The 21,009-nt window shown below is 40.4% G+C and overlaps 2 protein-coding genes across 4 annotated transcripts in view; both read left to right on the forward strand.

Moving 5' to 3' along the window:
- PRKAA1 (protein kinase AMP-activated catalytic subunit alpha 1) overlaps window positions 1-5,285 on the forward strand; it is a 29,853-nt gene extending 24,568 nt beyond the window's left edge. For all 3 annotated transcript variants that reach the window (XM_032212875.1, XM_032212876.1, XM_032212877.1), the window contains 3 exons: window positions 365-848; window positions 963-1,089; window positions 3,629-5,285. In XM_032212875.1, the coding sequence (XP_032068766.1) occupies window positions 365-848; window positions 963-1,089; window positions 3,629-3,873 (856 nt within the window). In that variant the 3' untranslated portion in view covers window positions 3,874-5,285. The remainder of the gene's footprint in view (window positions 1-364; window positions 849-962; window positions 1,090-3,628) is intronic.
- A 6,957-nt stretch (window positions 5,286-12,242) lies between these two features.
- Window positions 12,243-21,009, forward strand: part of TTC33 (tetratricopeptide repeat domain 33) — a 39,209-nt gene continuing 30,442 nt past the window's right edge. Inside the window, exons 1-2 of the mRNA XM_032214063.1 lie at window positions 12,243-12,561; window positions 13,926-14,155. Of these exons, the coding sequence (XP_032069954.1) occupies window positions 13,935-14,155 (221 nt within the window). The 5' untranslated portion in view covers window positions 12,243-12,561; window positions 13,926-13,934. The remainder of the gene's footprint in view (window positions 12,562-13,925; window positions 14,156-21,009) is intronic.

The raw sequence follows: 21,009 nt of genomic DNA on the forward strand, positions 1-21,009 counted from the left end.
GCGTGCCACTTTTGGGGCGCGCGAGGACATGCAAGGCATTGCCCTATCAGCTCCAGCGTGCATAAAGGTGACTTATTTTGTATCAATGAGAAATCTGAAGCTAAGATCTTCAGAGTTATAAAAGGGAAGAGAAGAATATTGCTTAAAAGACTTACATTTTAGTCTGGTGATAATTACTACAGTCACAGCATCTAACGACTTTAATTTCAAGTTCAGCAAAATCCATATGTGAATTGAAAGAGGAAATGTCTCCCACCCCTTATTTTAGCATATTTTTTTCTGTGTACTTTGCATGTTCTGTCAGTAAAACATGGGGAAATGGTTGAACCGGCTAGCTTTTAATATGGTTCTTGCTTTCATCTAGGGAACATGAGTGGTTTAAACAAGACCTCCCCAAGTACCTCTTTCCTGAAGATCCTTCTTACAGTTCAACTATGATTGATGATGAAGCCTTAAGAGAAGTCTGTGATAAGTTTGAATGTACAGAGGAGGAAGTGCTAAGCTGCTTATATAATCGCAATCATCAGGATCCGCTAGCGGTTGCCTATCACCTCATTATAGATAATAGAAGAATAATGAATGAAGCAAAAGACTTCTACTTAGCTACAAGCCCACCAGATTCCTTTCTTGATGACCATTTTTCCCGACCTCACCCTGAAAGAGTGCCGTTTTTAGTTGCTGAAGTACCAAGGTCACGCCATACACTCGATGAGCTAAATCCACAAAAGTCCAAACATCAGGGGGTCAGAAGAGCTAAATGGCATTTAGGAATCCGGAGTCAGAGTCGGCCAAATGATATAATGGCGGAAGTCTGTCGGGCAATCAAGCAGTTGGATTATGAATGGAAGGTGAGTTTGCTTAAATTGTCTTCCTGCAAGTGATGCTTTTCAAATAGAGATAATGACAATCAATGTAATAATTCTTTTGATGTTTTCTGTTAAGTTTCTACTTTGTTTTCCTAGGTTGTAAATCCATACTACTTGCGCGTTCGGAGAAAGAATGCAGTAACAGGCACATATTCCAAAATGAGCCTGCAGCTGTACCAGGTGGATAGCAGGACTTATCTACTGGACTTCCGTAGCATTGATGGTATGTAAAACTGGTTATTTGCAGGCAGCCTCTTATGCAGAGTATATCAGTGTTTATAAAAGGGGAAAGAAAGATTAATTGTCTGCTTTCTGTGGTGCTTATGGTGGTGTGTCAGAGTATGCACAGTGTGACTATTATTTTGAGAACCCAGGAGCAAAATACAGTACCCAGAGGTTTTGTCTTTCAAACAGTGGTTTATCTACAAGGCATCCATCCATCCATCCATCCATCATCCATCCATCCATCTATCTATCTATCTACCTACTTACTGGTGGGTTCTGGATCCCGTTCCAATCAATACGGTTGGAACTGGCCTGGCGGCGTCCACATGTACGCACGCAGTGCGCAGATGCATCTTAGCACCTCTGTGACACTCCAGCTGCTCAGCGGAGCGTTGCACAGGCACTATACCCGCTGTGCACGTGTGCAAAAGAGCCAAAGACTTAAAAGACTGGTAAGGATCTCAGGTGGGTGGGTGGGCCATCCAGAGTATCATACTGGAAGGGTATCCGGTGCTCTGGGCAGGCTCCAGTACGCCCATACCGGGGCGTACCATCTGCAACCCACCACTGCTACCTACCTAACTATCTATCCCCCCCCCCCCATATATATATATACAAACATATACATATACACATACATACACATACTAGGCAAAACCAGGCAATCAATCAATCTTCAACTATAACACGGAAGAAAACAGGGAGAGAGAAACCGCCCTCACATGGCCTCCCTTATATAGACAGCTTCTTAAAGTGATAACCCTGCTGACTCATTCTCATTCCTTCATCCCGGGTTACAGCCTTACAGCAGCTGGTCAGCTATTAAATCATCATTCCCTTAACATGGCGCTAGTCTGGATCGTGCCACTACGGATTTAAAATTAATTGCAAAAGTTAAAATCCATAAGAATAGAAAGGAATCTATGTGAATGAAGATGGCATTTAATTTTATTGTACAAGGTGCGATGACAATAAAGTAAATTAAATTAAACTAAACTAGTAAGTAGCTGGGATCTCAGGTTGCTTCTCCCATTCATCCAATATCTGCAAACGAATAACAATATGTGCTTTAGTGGTCAGCACAGATGCGACTGTCAGAAATTGCTATAAGGCACCTCATGGGAAAATATTTCATCCATCCACTATAAATGATACATATAAATAATAAGCTTGTTTGTGAAGTCTCAAAGGCTTTCCCCCCCAGTTTTAATTACCGGTACCATATATACTTGTAGAAAGTTAGCACCCACCCCTCCTAGAAAAATGAAATATTAAAAGGGTAGAATATTTCCCCTAAAAGGGAGGCAGAAACTCATCCCCCACACCTTTGTCAATGGGCCATTAAGGCCCGGGCCAGTCTATTCTACATAACAAATCTACCTCCTTCAGGCAGAGCCCAAATCCCAAAGCCCTTTTAATTATATCATCACCCACAAAAGTCAACCAAACCTGGGGCTCAAAAGAATACCTACAAAGTTACCCATGCATGGCCCCATAGGAGTCTGACAACCAATTAGAACACAAGCTCAAATTCAAAGCCCAACAGAGGACATAAAACCCAGGCACTCTCAGCATCTCTTCTCTTTTTGCCCAGAATTTCAAGCCATGTGATCCTGTTTATCAATAAACCTTCTTTCCAAGCAATTTCCATGAATCCAGTGTCTTTTTTACTCACTTGGAACTGAACCCAGATGGACATTTCTTCCAACATATTTCTTGATGATAGATATTCAGAATCAATGGAATGGCAAACACCAGTGTAACCTGGTTTAGACTTGATTGGCCACTTATGGAGAAAGTCAAGCTTTTATTGAATTCAGCAGAGTGTTTTTAATAAATTTTAATAATAATAGTAGTAGGCACATTCTCAAAAGATCTGGAGTACAACTTGAACACCATTGTCATTGACCAAATCTCTATAAGTCAATTGCAAAAGGCATCTTTATTTGGAATTACACCCATCCTTGGATGGTACATTTAACACCATCAGACAACAACATCTGCCTATCCCAGAACCTGGGAAAGCACTCTCTAGATCAGGGGTGTCAAACTCAAGAGTGCTTAAATCTGGTCCGCGAGGCTGGGCTGGAAATAGCAAAGGACCAGCCGTGGTGCCTCTGGCAGCCAAAACGAAACCGGGAGGACTGTACATGGCTCCCCTGCGCCCTCTTTTGGCCGGCAGAGTGCTGCAGGAGGCTGTTCAGGCTGAAAACAGGAGCCCCCCCCCCCCCTCCCGTGCCCCATTTTGGCCGGCAGAGTGCTGCAGGAGCTGTCCGACCCATCTCCCTCCCCACCCCACGGAGAACTACAATTCTAGCCTGGCCCTCGAAGAAATCCAGTTTGACACCCCTGCTCTAGATGGATAAAAATGCCAAATCCAGTCTCAACACTTGGTTCACTGTGCAACCAACTAGAAACAATAATAAGGGTAACATGTTCATTCTGGATATGTAGAATGGCGACTTTTAACATTTTGTCTTTCTTATTAATTTCTCAAATTGTTCTAGCCTTTAAATTTTTCTCTTTGCTTGCCCTAGATGAAATTACTGAAGGAAAATCAGGGACGACCACTCCCCAGAGGTCAGGCTCTCTGACTAATTATAGATCTGGTCAGAAGGACTCAGACCCTGATATTCAAGCAAAACCATCTGATGCATCTCTTACCTCTTCAGTGACCTCTTCACTTGACTCCTCTACAAGCGAATCAACCCCAAGATCAGGGAGCCACACGATAGAATTTTTTGAAATGTGTGCAAATCTTATTAAAATTCTTGCACAATGATTTATAAGGTTGGCTTTTTTTTACAGCAATAAGCATGCCGGAAAAAAAGGAAAAAAAATCATAGTCAAATGCTTCCAATTATAATCAAGTTACAGTTAAACTTTGGCACTGAGAAGACTAGCTACATTGCAATTTGCACAGGAATCGAACTTGCATTTAGAAGCAGTCTACACTTCATACTGCATCCTTCCCAAACCAGACGTCCTCCAGATGTGTTTGCCATTCTGTCCGCAGATTAGGAAGGGCACATCTGGAGGTTTCCAGGTCAGGGAAGATTATCTTTAATGTACCGAAGCAAATTATGATTCAATAGTCTACCTGTATGATGTGCAGGTACAACAACAGTATGTTTTACATTGTGTATCATTAGGGCTTCACGGAGTTTGACCTTTATATGCTGATAATTTATTCCTTTTACAGTACATGTGCTCATTTATGAGATCAAAAGGTAATTTTTGGACACCGTCTTTGCTTGTATTCTGTTGTGTCAACAAAAGTGTTCCCCTTTCAAACAGCACTTCAGCCATCTGGCACCTACCCTAAGTTTTCACCAGCCAGTGGTGCACTTGAGTGGAAAAGACAAAAAAAAATGGTACTCTGCTTTGACCAATTTGGACTTTGTCCTGAAAATGATAATAACAAATGTAGCAATGTTCAGTTTAATTCAAGGAAGAGAAAGGCAGGGTCTGAAACTACGTTGCATGGGTTTTCTCCAACATTTGTTACATGTGACACGTTTCGGAAGCACTTTGTAAAATGGGGAGGTGAATGGTGTTTGAGTGTTCCTTGGAAGGCAATCAGAATTTATAGTACGAATGCACAACTTCCGACCATGGACCTAAGCAGGTGACCTTAGGAAGGATCCATGAGATAGGGGTATCCCCCCCCCCCTCCGCAGCACAACTGATCTGTGAGAATGATACTCTGCTTGACCCAGATTGCAACTCTGCAGGTTTTCTGACCCATGTTGGGTGCGTGGAAGCAGTTTTTTGCAGCCACAACAGGATATGGATTCTGTGCCTGAATCTAAACCCAATGGTCTCATGGTTGATAGGATAGCCCAGACTGGTATATCCAGTTCTTGGAATCACGTCCTGCCCTGCCCTGGGATTTCAGTGGCTCATGTTTTCATATAGCTTTCATACAGATCTCTAGCAGACCACCCTTCTAATAAGAGTGATCTGGATTTTGCCTGTGTTGCATAATCACTTTTTTATACTGCTTTTATAATATACCGAATTAAAATTTCTAAAAGTTTTGAAAGATGAGTAACTTTGGTTTTGTTTTGATATGTATAGAACTTAATTGGTTAGGTCAGAAATGAGTCAGCTGCCACAAATTAAATTTTCTTATTGAAAAAACTGCTAGAGAGAATCTTCCCCCGGCTCTAACTGTGAAAAATATTGGTTTTTTTTTAAAAAAAAAATTGGATAAAATGATGCTAAAGAGTTAAAAGAGGCTTAATTTGAACTGATTAAAATGATAGAATGGAAATACTGTATTATGTTTCAGCAATTCTTGTTTGGTGAAGACGTAACACTTAGCCACGATTTGCACAATTTGATTATTCTTGGCATATACATTAAGATTCCAAATGTATAAATCCCATTGAAACGAGATGATAAATCAGATTCTTGCGTTTATGAATTTGTTTTGGTGTCCTCTATGTTCCTCTTGGCTTCCACAACTGCTATAACAAACTAAGATGTTATCCCTCCCCCCTTCTTATTTTTATTGTTGACAGCAGAATTCTGTTTATTTACCCACTGTAGAGGATCTTTTAGTAATAATTCTTGAGATCAGTTTATGTGACTTGCTGTACTAGATAAATTGGTCCTAGTTTTGTTATCAGTTGTGCTAATGGTGTGGAAGAAATAGAAATCCTGGGATGTTGTTCCTTGCCAACATGCCCACAGTTAAGATAAGGCAGCAACCAGCGTTTTTATCTTAAAACCAGAAAAGAAGACGAAATTGATCTTTGCTTGCTACAGATGCAACACTTTAGTTTATGGGTAATGCAAATGCACTGAGAGAAAATTTCAGAACACAGGCAAATCCTTCACTGTGATTTGTTCCGGCAGGCCTGGGGCTGTTGAACCATCCAGCCCCATTCGAGGTTACGGCTGTTGTATAATTTTAAATTGTTGTTTATTTTACTTTTTTTTTTGTATCCCTTCCCCTTTTTTATTGTGAGCCGCCCTGAGTCTCTCGGGAATAGGGCAGCATACAAACCCAATAAAATTCTAAATCCTAAAATTTGATATGCATATGATTAAGAAAAAGCATCCATTAATATGTGATTATTAATGAGACTTAGGGTTAGGTTCATATATCATGCTATGGCATAACAGCTTCTGCCTGGCTTAGCATGTTGTGTGACCCCAGCTGTTACACTGTAAAGCTATGCTAGTTGTAGCTTATTTAACAGACCTTGATTCAGCAGACAGATTGTGATATGTATGCCCAGCCAATTGTTGCTTATTCAACAAACCATGGTTAAGCAAATAATGTCAAAGCAGTGTGTGAGCCTTCTTATAAGATGCCAGAGAACAGATAATGACTCTTGCTTAATGTGGTGCCTTTGGAATGTTTTGCAGTATGATTTCAATTATCATCAGCCTCCAATTTCCATGCTAAGCAAGGTAATAAAAAGTGTACACCAGCCATCATCCAGGAGACACTAGCTTGACTTCATCTTGTAAAGTAAAGTCTTTTACTTTGATGGGAATGTAAAGCAGAGATATCCAACAGAATTGTGCCAGCAAAGAATGTAAGAACGGCCAGTAAAGAGATGCTTGGGTTTGAATGCAATAGTGTATCTAGTATGTTTGTGCCAGCAACTCAAGATACACTGAAGAAGCTTGGCTCAGTCTATAAATGCATGAATTCAGAAGCTGCACTGTTTTAATAATTGAATTTAGTAGACATTGAACTTCAAAATTTGTGCTATGGTCAGGAGACCCTCAAATCTATAGCTATGAGCTTTTGCCATGGGCTGGCCTTTTTAGAGGCAAACACTTAAGGTGGTCTTATAATATAGTTCCATACTTCATTACTTCCCAGAATTCAAACAGTGATTTTATAACTGAAGTTGACTCGCAGTGACAAATATCTACTCCAAAAGAGATAAAATGTGTGGGAAGGAAAGGGCAGCGGGGTGTGTATATGTGTGTGTAAAAGGAGTCAGTAGCTAAATAGTGTTGCTGTGATATATAAAGAGAGACGGTTGTCTTGGGGACCAAGTAGTAGTCCTTAATTTACAACACGAAAATAAAACTACTTGTTACTTTGTGCTCTGCTGCATCTATACAATTACTGTGATTTTTTTTATTTATTTATGCTGTCTTAATTTGGAATTGTTAATACTGAACTTGGCAAATGGCATAAATGACCCCCCCCCCCCTTTCATAGCTCAAAATTGTTTTTGGCAAGCTACAATCTTAAATTTGGGGAAAAATAGCTAAAAATTAGTGTGTGTAAACCATAAGTGAATGTTTCTCTGTTTCAGTGGGTCCAAAAGTAAGTCCAGCCTGAAATAAAATTGTGTTGACTTTAGGGTTCCATATTTTTAAATCTGTCTGCATATTTAACTGTAGCTTTGGTATGTTTCCTGCTCAAATCCAACTGAAATGAATGGAAAACATCTGCTAGCCTCATCAGCTTGATTTTATATTCGGTGTCTACATTAAGAAATGTTATCATGTATAAAACTTTTAATTTTTTAAAAAATGTATATGTTTTATTGAATGTTGGGGCGGATGTCACATTATCAGGCCTTAACTTTGGAATATGAGGGCCAAAGTACATAGCAAAAAGGTACAGTTGCCTATTCTTAAATACATAATTTTGTAACTTTTCTTTAAAAGCCATTTCAATGCTCCCTTTTTACTTGTTTTGTTAACTTGGGCAGAGGAATATCTTGGATGTATTCAAGCAAAAGAATATGAATCAATGTTTTTAAATAATTTTTAGACTTAGAGTAAAATATTGATGTTGAAATTACTCCCCCTCCCCCTTTTAACTCAGACCTGGTGTGGTCTTATAGTGGAGGATTATTTGCTGGCACTTCTTAGTGATACAGAAAAATCAGGGCCGTTGATCATGAAATACAAGCTGTTTTGCAGAACTGACTATGATGGGAACTATGAAGAGAAAAAAAATCTGTTTTAAAAATGAAAAATAACAAGTGTATAGCTTGACTAAGCAGCCTATTCAAATATTGTTCCTTTGGGCTCGTTCCAGTAGAAAAGCCCTTCAGATGATCGGTTTTTATTGCAAACACTTCATAATTGATTGCTGAAAAGGGGGGTGGGGGTGGGGTGGGGACGTAGGAAGTGGAAACCTTGTGCAATGTAAATTGTTAACATTGGTAAAAAGTAAAAAAAAAAAAATCCATCTTCGTAGTGCAATCTTTCCAAAGGCTGACTTTTACATGTTTTGTCATTTTTAACTTTTCAATCAGTATAAAGTTTGAGATAATATTTGCCAATTGATTTTTACCATTGTATTGCTTATGAAATGGATGATCACCATTTCTCAAAAACGATATGTGCCTACTTTTATTGCATATTCTCTCTTTCTCTTTTTTTGTGGGGGGGGGATCAATATTGAATGAAATTGCTTGTGATAGCTGTATATGACCTGTTACTTTTAACAAACATTAAACTGTATGCAAGTAAAATTTGAAATGTCATGGTATAGTTTCTTAGCTTTCTTAATTCATCTGTCCTCCTTAATGGCTGGGGACTTTCTCAACATTGATGGAGGTTTACTACAGTGGGAGAAATATATTTTGACATTGGGTTAATAGCAACTTCTGATTCTCCAGTTATTGGTGGAAGTAGTAGCTCAGTGAGGAGCCTAATCCATGATGGCAAACCTATGGCATGCGTGTCACAGGTGGCAGGCGGAGCCTTATCTGTTGGCATGTCAGCTGTCAGCTCCACCAGCCAGCTCATTTTCGGCTTTCTGGAGGGCCGGAGGATGCCGTTTTCGCCCAGAGCCTGGGGCTGGCCAAAAAAGAACCCAACGGACTTACCGGAAGTTAAGAAATGATCTGGTTTCCAGTAGGCCCGTTGGGCTGTTTTTCGCCCTCTCCCGGCTCTGGAGACTTTCCTGCAGCATGGGGAGGGCGAAAACGGCTCCCCCCAGCCCCTCGGAGGAAATAGCAAGCTCAGCTTGGAGGCGAGCAGTGTGGTATGCTTGGGGGGGGGGGGGTTGTGCACACATACACGTGGGGTTTGCTTTTCATTATGGGTGCCGGCATACATGTGCATAATAGCAATTTTGGCACCCAACAACAAAAAGACTAGTCATCAGTGGCCTAATCTCTGACCCCTGGAGAGCAGAGGATAACAATGCTTTCAAGATGTCTTTCCAAGTTTCCTAGAAATTTGTCAGGGATTCATTAAGGGTATTATTACCATTGCCAAAGAGCCACCAAGACTCAGGGGATTTGGTGAGTAAGTTATAGGTAAGTACACATGAAACACCTTTGTAATGCAGAGGACTCTGGTGAAACCAGAGATGGATGTATCATATTTATTGTCAGTCGTTGTGGTCCAGGCTTGAGACCACAACTGGCATCCTATTACTCCCATCAGCCTGGTATCCTATTACTCCCATCAGCCTTAGTAGTTTATGAGTCTAGTTGTTTTTAGTTGCAAAGTTGTGTCCAACCCATCGCAACCCCATGGAAAACATTCCTCCAGGCCTTCCTGTCCTCTACCATCCTCTGGAGTCAATTTAAGCTCACACCTACTGCTTTGGTGACTCCATCCAGCTACCTCATTCTCTGTCGTCCCCTTCTTTTGACCTCAATCTTTCCCAGCATTAGACTCTTCTCCAGTGAGTCCTTCCTTCTCATTAGGTGGCCAAAGTATTTTGACTTTCATCTTCAGGATTTGGCCTTCTAAAGAGCAGTCAGGGTTGATCTCTAGATCTTACTGTTTTGATTGCCTTGCAGTCCAAGGGACTTGCAGGATAATGGGTTTAGTAGTATGACATAACTGGAAGGGACAGACCAGATTGCCTATTCCTGACCAAGCCCAGTATATTTTTTTCTGATTGGCAGCTGGTCTCTGTGGACAGGGAAGTTAAAGTCATCTAAAGGGGATCTGTGTTGGCTGTATGCAGTGGAGTACCCCAAGATGCAGAAGGTTCTTGGGGCACTATCTAATAAAATAAAATTCAATGGTGAAGAGAGTAAGGTTCTACATTTAGGCAAGAAAAACAAAATGCACAGGTACAGTATAGGTGGTACCTTGCTCAATAGTAGTAACTGTGAGAGGGATCTTGGAGTCCTAGTGGACAACCATTTAAATATGAGCCACCAGTGTGCAGCATCTGCCAAAAAAGCCAACACACTTCTAGGCTGCGTAAACAGAGGGATAGAATCAAGATCACGTGAAGTGTTAATACCACTTTATATACCACTTGGTAAGGCCACACTTGGAATACTGCATTCAGTTTTGGTTACCACAATGTAGAAAAGATGTGGAGCCTCTAGAAAGAGTGCAGAGAAGAGCAACACAGATGATTAGGGGACTAGAGACTAAAACATGAAGAACGGTTGCAGGAACTGGGTATGTCTAGTTTAGTGAAAAGAAGGAGTAGGGAAGACATGATAGCAGTGTTCCAATATCACAAAGGTTGCCACAAAGAAGAGTCAAACTATTCTCCAAGGCATCTGAGGGTAGAACAAGAAGGAATGGGTGGAAACTAATCAAGGAGAGAAGCAACTTAGAACTGAGGAAAAATTTCCTGACAGTTAGAATAATTAATTAGTGGAACAGCTAGCCTCCAGAAGTTGTGAATGCCCCAACACTTTTAGAAGATGTTTGAAGTCTTTTAGAAGATGTTTGATAGCCATTTGTCTGAGGTGGGTAGGGTTTCCTGCCTAGGCAGGGGGTTGGACTAGAAGACCTCCAAGGTCTCTTCCAACTCTTCTATTGTATTATTGATCCAGAGTAGAATTTAATTATTAATTATATAGGAGATCATCCCCAAATCCTACAACTATGGTTTTGATTGATGGTTTACAAAACATACTAGAGGAAGGCAATCTCCTTACTGCTGTTAAGAAAATTACCCCAATTTATCACAAAATTACCTGGAATGAAGCTTGTTTTAAGACGGGTGTACAACTTTGGTAACTTTAAGATCTGTGGACTTTAACTCCACAAGTCTTAAAAGTTGCCAAGGTTGGACATAGTTTTAGAAAGACTTTATTTTTACTATTCTTTAGAAGTTCAGGTGTTTATAGCTTAAGTAAAAGTAAAGGTTCCCTTTATGTGCTAGTTGTTCCTGACTCTAGGGGGCAGTGCTCATCTCCGTTTCAAAGCTGAAGAACCAGCACTGTCGAAGACATCTCCATGGTCATGTGGCCTGCATGACTCAATGCCAAAGGCACGTGAAACACTGTTACCTTCCCACCAAAGGTGGTTCCTATTTTTCTACTTGCATTTTTACATGCTTTCGAACTGCTAGGTTGGCAGAAGCTGGGACAAGTAACAGGAGCTCACCCCATTATGCAGCACTAGGGATTCGGACCGCCAAACTGCTGACCTTTCTGATCAACAAGCTCAGCGTCGTAGCCACTGAGTCACTGTGTCCCTTGCTTATAGCTTACCAAGGTATAAACAAGGTATTCCCCTCTAAATTTCAAGGTTCATGTTTGAGAAATTGGTACAACCCTTTGACAGATACGCCTCCCCCACCCGCAAGTTTAGTTTAGTTTAGTTTTAGTTTAGTTTTATTATTATTTATAGGCCGCCCTTTTCCCTGAGGGGACTCAGGGCGGCTTACAAAATATAGGGAGGGGGGGTACAAAACAGTAAACATAAAACAATACATAAGTAAAAATAGTACACAACATTCATTCATCATTCGGGTGGGGACAGATTACGATCTTTAAGTGGCATGAAGAGGGAGGGAAGCAATTCACCATTTGTTTAACTTGCACATAATCAAGACCATGCCACTGTCGGAGATAACGAAAAATGGAAAATAGAGGACGAATGTGGATTGGCAAAGAGGCTATACATTTCACATTGACTCTTCCAACGTGAGGATTATGTGGAGGAGATCTTAACCCAGTAAAGCAAGAGCGGGTTAAGATGACCCTTTTATGACTTGTGGACTTCAACTCTCAGAATTCCTGAGATAGTATTGCTCAGGGAATTGAATTCTGGGAGTCGAAGTCCACAAATCATAAAGGGACCGACGTTCCCAAACTCACAGAAAGCAAAGGAATCAAAGTCGCAACACGTGCTACGCAGCAAGTGGGACGGTTGAAGTTCTGATGCTAGCCAATAGTAGCAATCCGTGTCGGTCACGTGATCATAATAAACACACTACAATACCCAATAGGCTCTGCGATGCAACCCCACGGTAAGGCTCGCTGTGGAACTCTGAAGTTCCTCTACTCTTAATTTTATAAACATAACGAATGGTCTCCTGGACGGTACACAGAACGTATTTTTCGTAATACTGGGGCTTGCCAATCCCGGTTCTTTTTCTCCCTGACGCCAGAGCAGACATTCCCCCCCCCCAAAAAAGCAGAAATTGAGCATAGAGTTTGTGATATTGCGCAGAGCGCCACTATTTCCGGGATTTCCACTTCCGGTTGGTGCTTACCCTACGAACGACGGAGGCTAGGAAGACACCGCTGGAGAGGGGAGATTCCAGGTAATCAGGCTACCCTTCTTTTCACTGGATTCTGGCCTTTTTTCTCCTACGTTTTTCAAATTAAAGGCCTTTATTTCACCTTTTTGCATTTTCATTATGTAATGAAATGGGATATTTGATAAACAGCTCTTCGCCCTTGATGGCTGCCTTGCATTCCCAAGACTTTAAGACAGAGGTCTTCAACCTTGACAACTTTAAGATTTGTGGACTTCAACTCCCAGAATTCTCTAGAGAACTCTGGGAGTTAAAGTCCACAAGTCTTAAAATTGCCAAGTTTGCGGACCTCTGCTTTAAGAAACTATAACTCTCTTAAGTCCCACCGCGAGACCTCCTGGGAGTTGTAGTTCAAGAATGGCAAAATGCCTATCATTGTTCCAGCAATGGCAAAGCTTCTGCCTGTTGTCAGTCCTATATTGGAAGATATTATTTGCAGATGAATAGCTCTTCAGGTGTTTGGAAATTTAGGAAACCTGAAGGGTGGGAATGCTGAAATTGGCCCTTGAACCTTGACTGTCTGAATCCTCCTGGGTATAAATAAGAAGCTGACATAGGCCTAAGCTTTGTCTTTCGCTGAAAGGTACTTTGAAAATAATAGTATTAATGTCCATGAACTTAAAAGGATAGCATTTTATGATTTAAGCCAACTTCTGGAACTTTAAGATCTAGGGACTCCCAACTCCTAGAATTCCCCAGCCAGCATCTATGATGTTGCTTTTCATTCATCTGGACACCTGTAGATAAGCAAAATAGGAACCCAGTGGCTAAGACTCTGAGCTTCTTGATCACAAAGGTCGGCAATTCAGCGGTTCGAATCCCTAGTGCTGCGTAATGGAGTGAGTTCCTGCTACTTGTCCCAGCTTCTGCCAACCTAGCAGTTTGAAAGCACATTAAAAATGCAAGTAGAAAAAATAGGGACCACTTTTGGTGGAAAGGGAATGCGCCTTTGGCGTTTAGTCATGCTGACCACATGACCACAGAGATGTCTTTGGACAGTGCTGGCTCTTCAGCTTTGAAATGGAGATGAGCATCGGCCCCTAGAGTCGGGAACGACTAGCACATATGTGCGAGGGGAACCTTTACCTGGAACTTTAAAACCTAGGGACTCTCAACTCCTAGAATTCCCCAGCCAGCATCTGTGATGTTGCTTGTAATTCATTTGAACACCTGTAGATAGCAAAATGATAACTTGTAAGCTGATTTTGTTAGCAGAAATGAAGGCTTTTTTTGAGCAAATGTATTTGTTAGTTAGGCTAGATTGCTTACATAATATGGATTACCTATGTAAATTGATGTGATAAATTTAAATAGATGCGTTTAGGTATAGATGAAAATTGTACCAATAATAAAATGTGCATTCTTCTCAGTTTCCTGGAATGGCTTCCTTTGGATGGAAGAGAAAGATTGGTGAGAAGGTATCTAAGGTAACATCCCAGCAATTCGAAGCTCAAGCTGCTGATGAGCAGGTCCTGGTTGATAATAGTGAAGTTGATTGTCTTCATGAGGCCAAAAGGAAAAAACGGCTTCTTCTGGAAGACCGTGCAGCCCAAAGTAAACATCTGAAGGATGAAGGTGCAATTTTAGCTGAAAATGGAAGGTATGGAGTTTTTCCCTCTAGATGTGTATGTCCTATTCCATGTTAAATAGTTGGGTATGTTACCCTTTGTTTTATTTAAAACAGCATTGATATTAATGTTACATTGATGTTTGTAAAGATCCAAGTATTGATTAAATAACCCACAGTGGCTGGATTCATACATAGTAGTGTCATTATAAAACATGGTTTGTGTATCACTGTAATAGGATTCAGGATTCATACAACTTACTCAAAATGAGAGACATTCTGTTACTGTTTAGTGCAAGTGTGAAGTTAGTCAATGTCTTTTATGGAGTATTTCATGGGTTTTGAAGTGTCCACTTGCTAACCCTAAGCTTTACTATTCTAATCACCTAATCATAGTTAGGAAACATTCATCTCTTTTCTTCTTTCTCCATTACTAACACTATGCAGTTTCTGTAGTAACTTTGGTGAGTATGATGTCTTCACCAATCTGAATATTAACCATATTTTGTACCAGAGTATGCTACTAAATACAATTGGTGATCAAGTCAGAATAAAAATAGATTGATTCATAGTTAGCTCTGAAAGTAAAAGGGAAATACCGTATTTTTCAGAGTATAAGATGCTCCAAAGTATAAGACGCATCTAGATTTTGGGGAGGAAAACAAGGGGAAAATATCTGCCTCTGCCTCCCAGCTATTTGCCTCCTTGCAACAAACAGTACAGACAATATACACTGTTTGTAGTGTTATATTTCAGACTATACTTGTACAGACGCTGTTAAACTGTGCTTTCTGGAAGTATAGTTATTCTCTGCTATTTAAAAGAATAGCACTTTTTAAAACAATAGCACTGGGTCTCTTCAGATTAAGCATTTATTTTAAAAAGCCTCTTCATTTTGTTAAGTTGTCTAGAACAATAATAAAGCAGTCTTTAAAAAATAAGTCTAACAATTTGAACATTCTATAGGCATTTATAGTTGTTGACTTACCTCCTGGCAGCCAACAGCCTGATTAGCACAAGAAAAAAAAAATCTGCCTCCCAGCAAGCCAACAGGTAGTTTCACTTTCAATTTCTCCCAATCATCAGCTGTTAGAGGCTGCAGGGACAGCTGTAGTTTATTGAAGCCTCCGCAAGCTCCGTTTGCTGCAAAGAGATAAATTGCTGGGAGGCAGAGGCCAAAGGGTGCGGGCCGGTGGGTGGGACTACATTCGATGTATAAGACACACCCAAATTTTCACCCTCTTTTAGGGGGGGAAAAGGTGCATCTTATACTCCGAAAAATAGGGTAGGTTGATTGTAGTCCTGGCCTTTGAAGTCCTAGAATGTCAGCAGTAATTGACTGTGGCTCTAGTTTGTAAAGACTAGTTTGGGGGGGGGGGGCAGGTCTAATGCTTTCTGTGAGATTCTAGATAGTGAATTACCTGTGACACATATCAGTTGGCCATTTGGTTTCAATAATTCTGTCCTTCAACTATGCTTTGCAGCAGTGGTGGGATTCAATTTTTTTTATTACCTGTTCTATGGGCATGGCTTGGTGGGTGAGGCATGACTTGGTGGGCATGGCAGGGGAAGGATACTGTAAAATCTCCATTCCCTCCACACTCCAGGGGAAGGTTATTGCAAAATTTCCATTTCTTTCCAATCAGCTGGGACTGAGGAAATAAAGAATAGGTGGGGGTGGGGCTAGTCAGAGGTGGTATTTCACGGTTCTCCAAACTACTCCAAACTTTCCACTACAGGTTCCCCAGAACTGGTCAGAACCTGCTGAATACCACCTCTGCTTTGTAGGAAGATATCTTTCCTTCTGTCTGTTCTAAATTTTACACGTCTTAAATTCCTTGGGTGATATCTGTTCCATATCCTCTTTGCGTTGTACATTATTTTATGATTTGTCATAAAGTAGCTTTGATGTTTTACAAACATAGCAGCATATCAATACAATCAATCAATCAATCAATCAATCAATCAATAGTCCATTGTAACTGTATAACCAAGGAAAGTATTCTGGACCCCAATCACTTCTATATCTTTCCAAGGATACAATACCATTTTTAAGACATGGTGATTAGAGCTTTTTTTTGTAAAACAAAGTTAGAGTGTTGGTAGATTCTGAGTGGTAGTTTCCAGTTTTCAGAACTTTTGGAAATTATCTGCAACTTTTTAGTAAATTCTTGATTACTAACCAATCAATAATAACTAGTATTAAGCTAAACACTCCTCCCCGATTTTTCTGCTAAATAAATGATTGTGGCACGTTGGATTCTTGGGTCATTATATGGTGTCATGTAGCTTGCAAAAGATTATGGCGCTTACATGCTGCACATAACATTAGAAATCAATATTGCCTATACAGGTAGTCTTCGAGTTACAACCACAATTGAGCCCCAAATTTATGTTGCTAAGTGGCACATTTATTAAGTGAGTTTGCCCCATTTTATGACTTTTCTTGACACCTTTGTTAAGTTAATCCTTGCATTTATTAAGTTAGTAATAAGGTTGTTACGTGAATGTTGGTGTTCTGAGAAATGCACCCATTGAAAGCATAGCTCCAAGGCAGGTAGATTCCTCAAAATATATGTTTATTGGATAATTAAGAAGTATCAAACTCCTCCCTCCCAAGTGTCATCGTTCACCTTGTCCAATGATGGTGGAGGCAGGCTCTTCTCCATTTTCAATGGCCATCTGTTTCAATGACCTTGGTTCCCAGAAGAAAGCCTTTTGTTTTGACTAGAGGCTGGCTATCTACTTCCCCCCTCCCTTCCCCCTTTCTGGCTTTGTGACAATTATGAGGCAGTATAAGATGGTTTCAGCCAGGTTTGTTTCAGAGTTGACACTGACTTTGCTTGTTAGAAGGTCACAAAAGCTGATCATATGAACCCAGGATACATAAATATGAATTAGTTGCCAAACATCTGAACTTTGATCATGTGACCATGGGGATGTCACAATGGTTGAAATTCACTTTTTTCACTGCTATTGTAACTTTGAACAGTCACTAAATGAACTGTTGTAATTGGCAGATTACCTCTATTGATGAATCCTTTTAATGATGGCCTGTTATAGAAATGGAAAATCTCAGATGTTTCCAGATATTGCTTCTTTACTACTGGCTTGCCACACACCATTGGCTTGTTCAAGTGCTGCAATTTGTTTCCCTACCAATTAAGAACTCTAGATGAGGTGTATCCAACCTGCATGCGGTCCTGGACAGCTAGTAATGAGGCCCCACGTTTGTAAAATTTGATTTGTATAGATTAATTACCATATTTTTTGCTTCGGACTGTAAGACGCACATTAGCTTTAGAGGAGGAAAACAAGAAAAAATAAATCTGCCTGTGACTCCCAGCATCAATCCGGTATTCATCTGGCTGGCGTGCTTGTGCTGCCACCCACAGCAGGGAACGCTGGAGCCTTTGCTGCTGAGAAGCTGATTGGCGGTTGGATCAGCTTCCTGGAATACCGCCGATCAGCTGTTCTAGGCGGCAGGGATTGCCACTGCTACTGCCAACCACTTTCACCACCGATCGCCATTCGGTGGCGGCAATTAGTGCCGATAGGTGATGATAGGCGGTGGCAATCCACTTAATACTCCATACTTTAATATTAAATATATACATTTGAAGCATCTTCTAGGAAAATGGGCTGTTCAAATCTGATCTCTGTGTAAGTGTATTTATTTGGTGGGCTTAATGAGTTTACTTTATTGTCATTGCACATGGTACAATGAAATTAAATGCTGTCTTCAGTGTATATTATAACTATAAAAATAAAAACACAAACATACATCCTTTACAACCTGATATTGCACTATACCGTAGAATTCAATATGGTTATTGCCCTGGGATAGAAGCTGTTTTTCAGCCTGTTTGTCCTTGTTTTTATTATCCTGTACCGTCTGCCAGATGGTAATAGTTAAAAAAAAAAGTGCCCAGGATGAGATGGATTCTTGAGAATGTTTTGAACTTTCTTAAGGCAGCGGGAGCTATAAAGCTCTTCCAAAGAGGGTAGGGGGCAACCAATAATCCTCTTGGCAATGATGTTGACCCTCTGGAGAGTTGTCTTATCTGCCACTATGCAATTGGCAAACCATACACAGGTGCAGTAAGTTAAAATACTCTCCATGGTGCAGCATTAGAAGGTCAATAGCAGTTTTTCATCCAGTTGTTGTTTCTTGAGAAGTCTCAGGTAGTATAATCTCTGCTGGGCCCTTTTGACCAGTGTTGCAATGTGAGTATCCCAGGTCAAGTCCTCTTTTATGATAACAACCAAAAACTTAAAAGTGGCCACTTGCTCCACTCGGTCTCCATTGATAAGCAAGGGCTGCATGTCTGATCTATTCCTTCTTTAGTCCACTCTAAGATCCTTGGTCTTATTTATGTTAAGGATCAAGTTATTGTCTCCACACCACAAAAGAAAACTGTTCCACCTCATCTCGATAGGCAAACTCATCCACCCCACCCTCCAGAGATTAGTCCCACCAAGGTTGTATCATCTGCAAATTTAGTAATAGTATTACTAGCGTGAGTGGAATTGCAGTCATGCACATAAAGACTATAGAGTAAGGGACTCAACACGCAACCCTGTGATGTACCAGTATTAAGAATAAGGGCTGAAGAGATATGATTACCTAATCTGACCCTCTGAGAGCAGCCGGATAAGAAATCCATAATCCAAAGGCAGATTGAATAAGAAGCCTAAGATTCATAAGTTTAGAGACTTGTCTATGTGGAATTATTGTGTTAAATGCAGAGCTAAAATCTACAAAAAGCATCCTCACATAGCCCCCCCTGCTGTTCCAAATGAGTCAGCAGTGTGAAGAGTGATGGCTATAGCATCCTCTGTAGAGCTGTTTCTTCTGTATGCAAACTGGTGTTTATCAAATGTATGCGGAAGACCAGAAAGGACATTCCGGCAGACCAATTTCTCAAAGCACTTCATGTTGATAGGAGTAAGTCCTACTGGTCTGTAATTGTTGAGGTTATTGATAGGGAACTTTTTTGGCAGTGGAACAATGGTGGAAGCCTTCAAACAAGATGGAATAGTGGACTGGGATAAAGATCATTGAAGATTTTGGCAAAGACTCCAACCAACTGATCAGCACAGTCTTTAAGCACTCGGCCAGAGATACTGTCAGGACCGGCAGCCTTTCTAGGGTCCACAGCCCTCAGAATGCTCCTGACCTCCTCTTCCTCCACAATGGGTTGGGGGCTACAATAGCAATAGCAGTTAGACTTATATACCGCTTCATAGGGCTTTCAGCCCTCTCTAAGCGGTTTACAGAGTCAGCATATGGCCCCCACAGTCTGGGTCCTCATTTCACCCACCTTGGAAGGATGGAAGGCTGAGTCAACCTTGAGCCGGTGAGATTAGAACCGCTGAACTGCAGATAACAGTCAGCTGAAGTGGCCTGCAGTACTGCACCCTAACCACTGTGCCACCTCGGCTCTTCTTACAATGGGCTGGTGGCTGTATTTAAGCTGTCTCTGATGTCTCCACTTCAAAGCGAGCAAAGAAATGATTCAGCTCTTCTGCCAACGAAGCATCCCCCTCAGCAGGGGTGACATTGGTTGATGGTTGGTAATTTGTTGAATCCCTCTGCACACCGGCCTCATGTTATTACTATACAAATTTTCCTCTTCCTCTTATAATCAGTCTTGGCCTTCCGAATACCTTTCTTCAGACTAGCTTTTAATATAAAATAAAAAGGTAAATGAGTTTGACTTGATCTGATAACTATATATGTCTGTGTAATTTCTTTGTCAACAAAATAGAAATAGTTTGCCATTGGCTTTTTCCTGGATTTTTTTTTTAACTTTCCAATCTATCCTTCAGCCCTCAATTGTCCTGGAGGTCTCCTACAAAAGCTGAATTTTAATATGCAACTATGGAATTACTATCCCTGAATTTGGAACCCTCCAAAGATTGTAATGTAACTAGCCACAAGATGGCAGTAGCACCTACTTTCATGCAGTATTTTTAAGAAATAGGTTCCTTTTATTTTGTGAAATTGTCAAGCACTTGAGTAGACACATACATTCCTTAATAGTAAGGGATGAATGAACATATATACGTACATACATACATACATACATAATTATATACATATACATACATTGCACATAAACATATATAATACATATAAAATATAATTTAATAAAATCATATACATATACATACATGTATACATACATACATACAATTATGTCAGTTTGATTTGGAGCAAGCATCTTAAATGTGAAACTATTGTATTCATCAATAGGAAATTATTGTACTCCTGCTGCCGAGGAGTAAGCCGATCATTCATCACTGTGGTTGTGAAATGCTAAAAAGGAAAAAAAAGAGTTCTTTTTAAAGTTCATTTCATACTTTGCTTGCCCCATGATATTCAGTTCTATCTGTATATCTTTGGAAGCATAATTTTCTAATGACACAATCCTGTTTTAGGAAGGTATCTAGTTTGGAGGGGGGGGGAGGTTGTAGGATTTTTGTAGTTTTCAATTTGGTTAAATGCTTTTTATATCAGTGTATAAATCTGTTCTTATTCTAATAAGGTTAGAGCTTTTCAAAGCCCATCTTATCAAACTTTGGAAATATTTCCTGCAGGAGTTTTGTTATGCAACCTCTGTCAGATAGAGCAACTTCCATTTCAGTTTTGTGGTGGTGTAGAGGAAAGCTGGACATTCAAGAATAAGACTTTCTTCCCCTGTAGCAAAATGAGATGAGAACTACTGGATAGAATTTTGAAAGGGGTTGAATGTATTGTACCATCTAACATTGTAGCTGGAAGAGTACCATTTTTGAACGCTCCTCCATATTTAGTAGAAAATACTACAGGTAGTCCTCGAGTTATAAATGGAACGGAGCCTGCCCATTCCATTTGCAACCCG

The sequence above is a fragment of the Thamnophis elegans genome, chromosome 3, assembly GCF_009769535.1.
Source record: "Thamnophis elegans isolate rThaEle1 chromosome 3, rThaEle1.pri, whole genome shotgun sequence".
Lineage (NCBI taxonomy): Eukaryota > Metazoa > Chordata > Lepidosauria > Squamata > Colubridae > Thamnophis > Thamnophis elegans.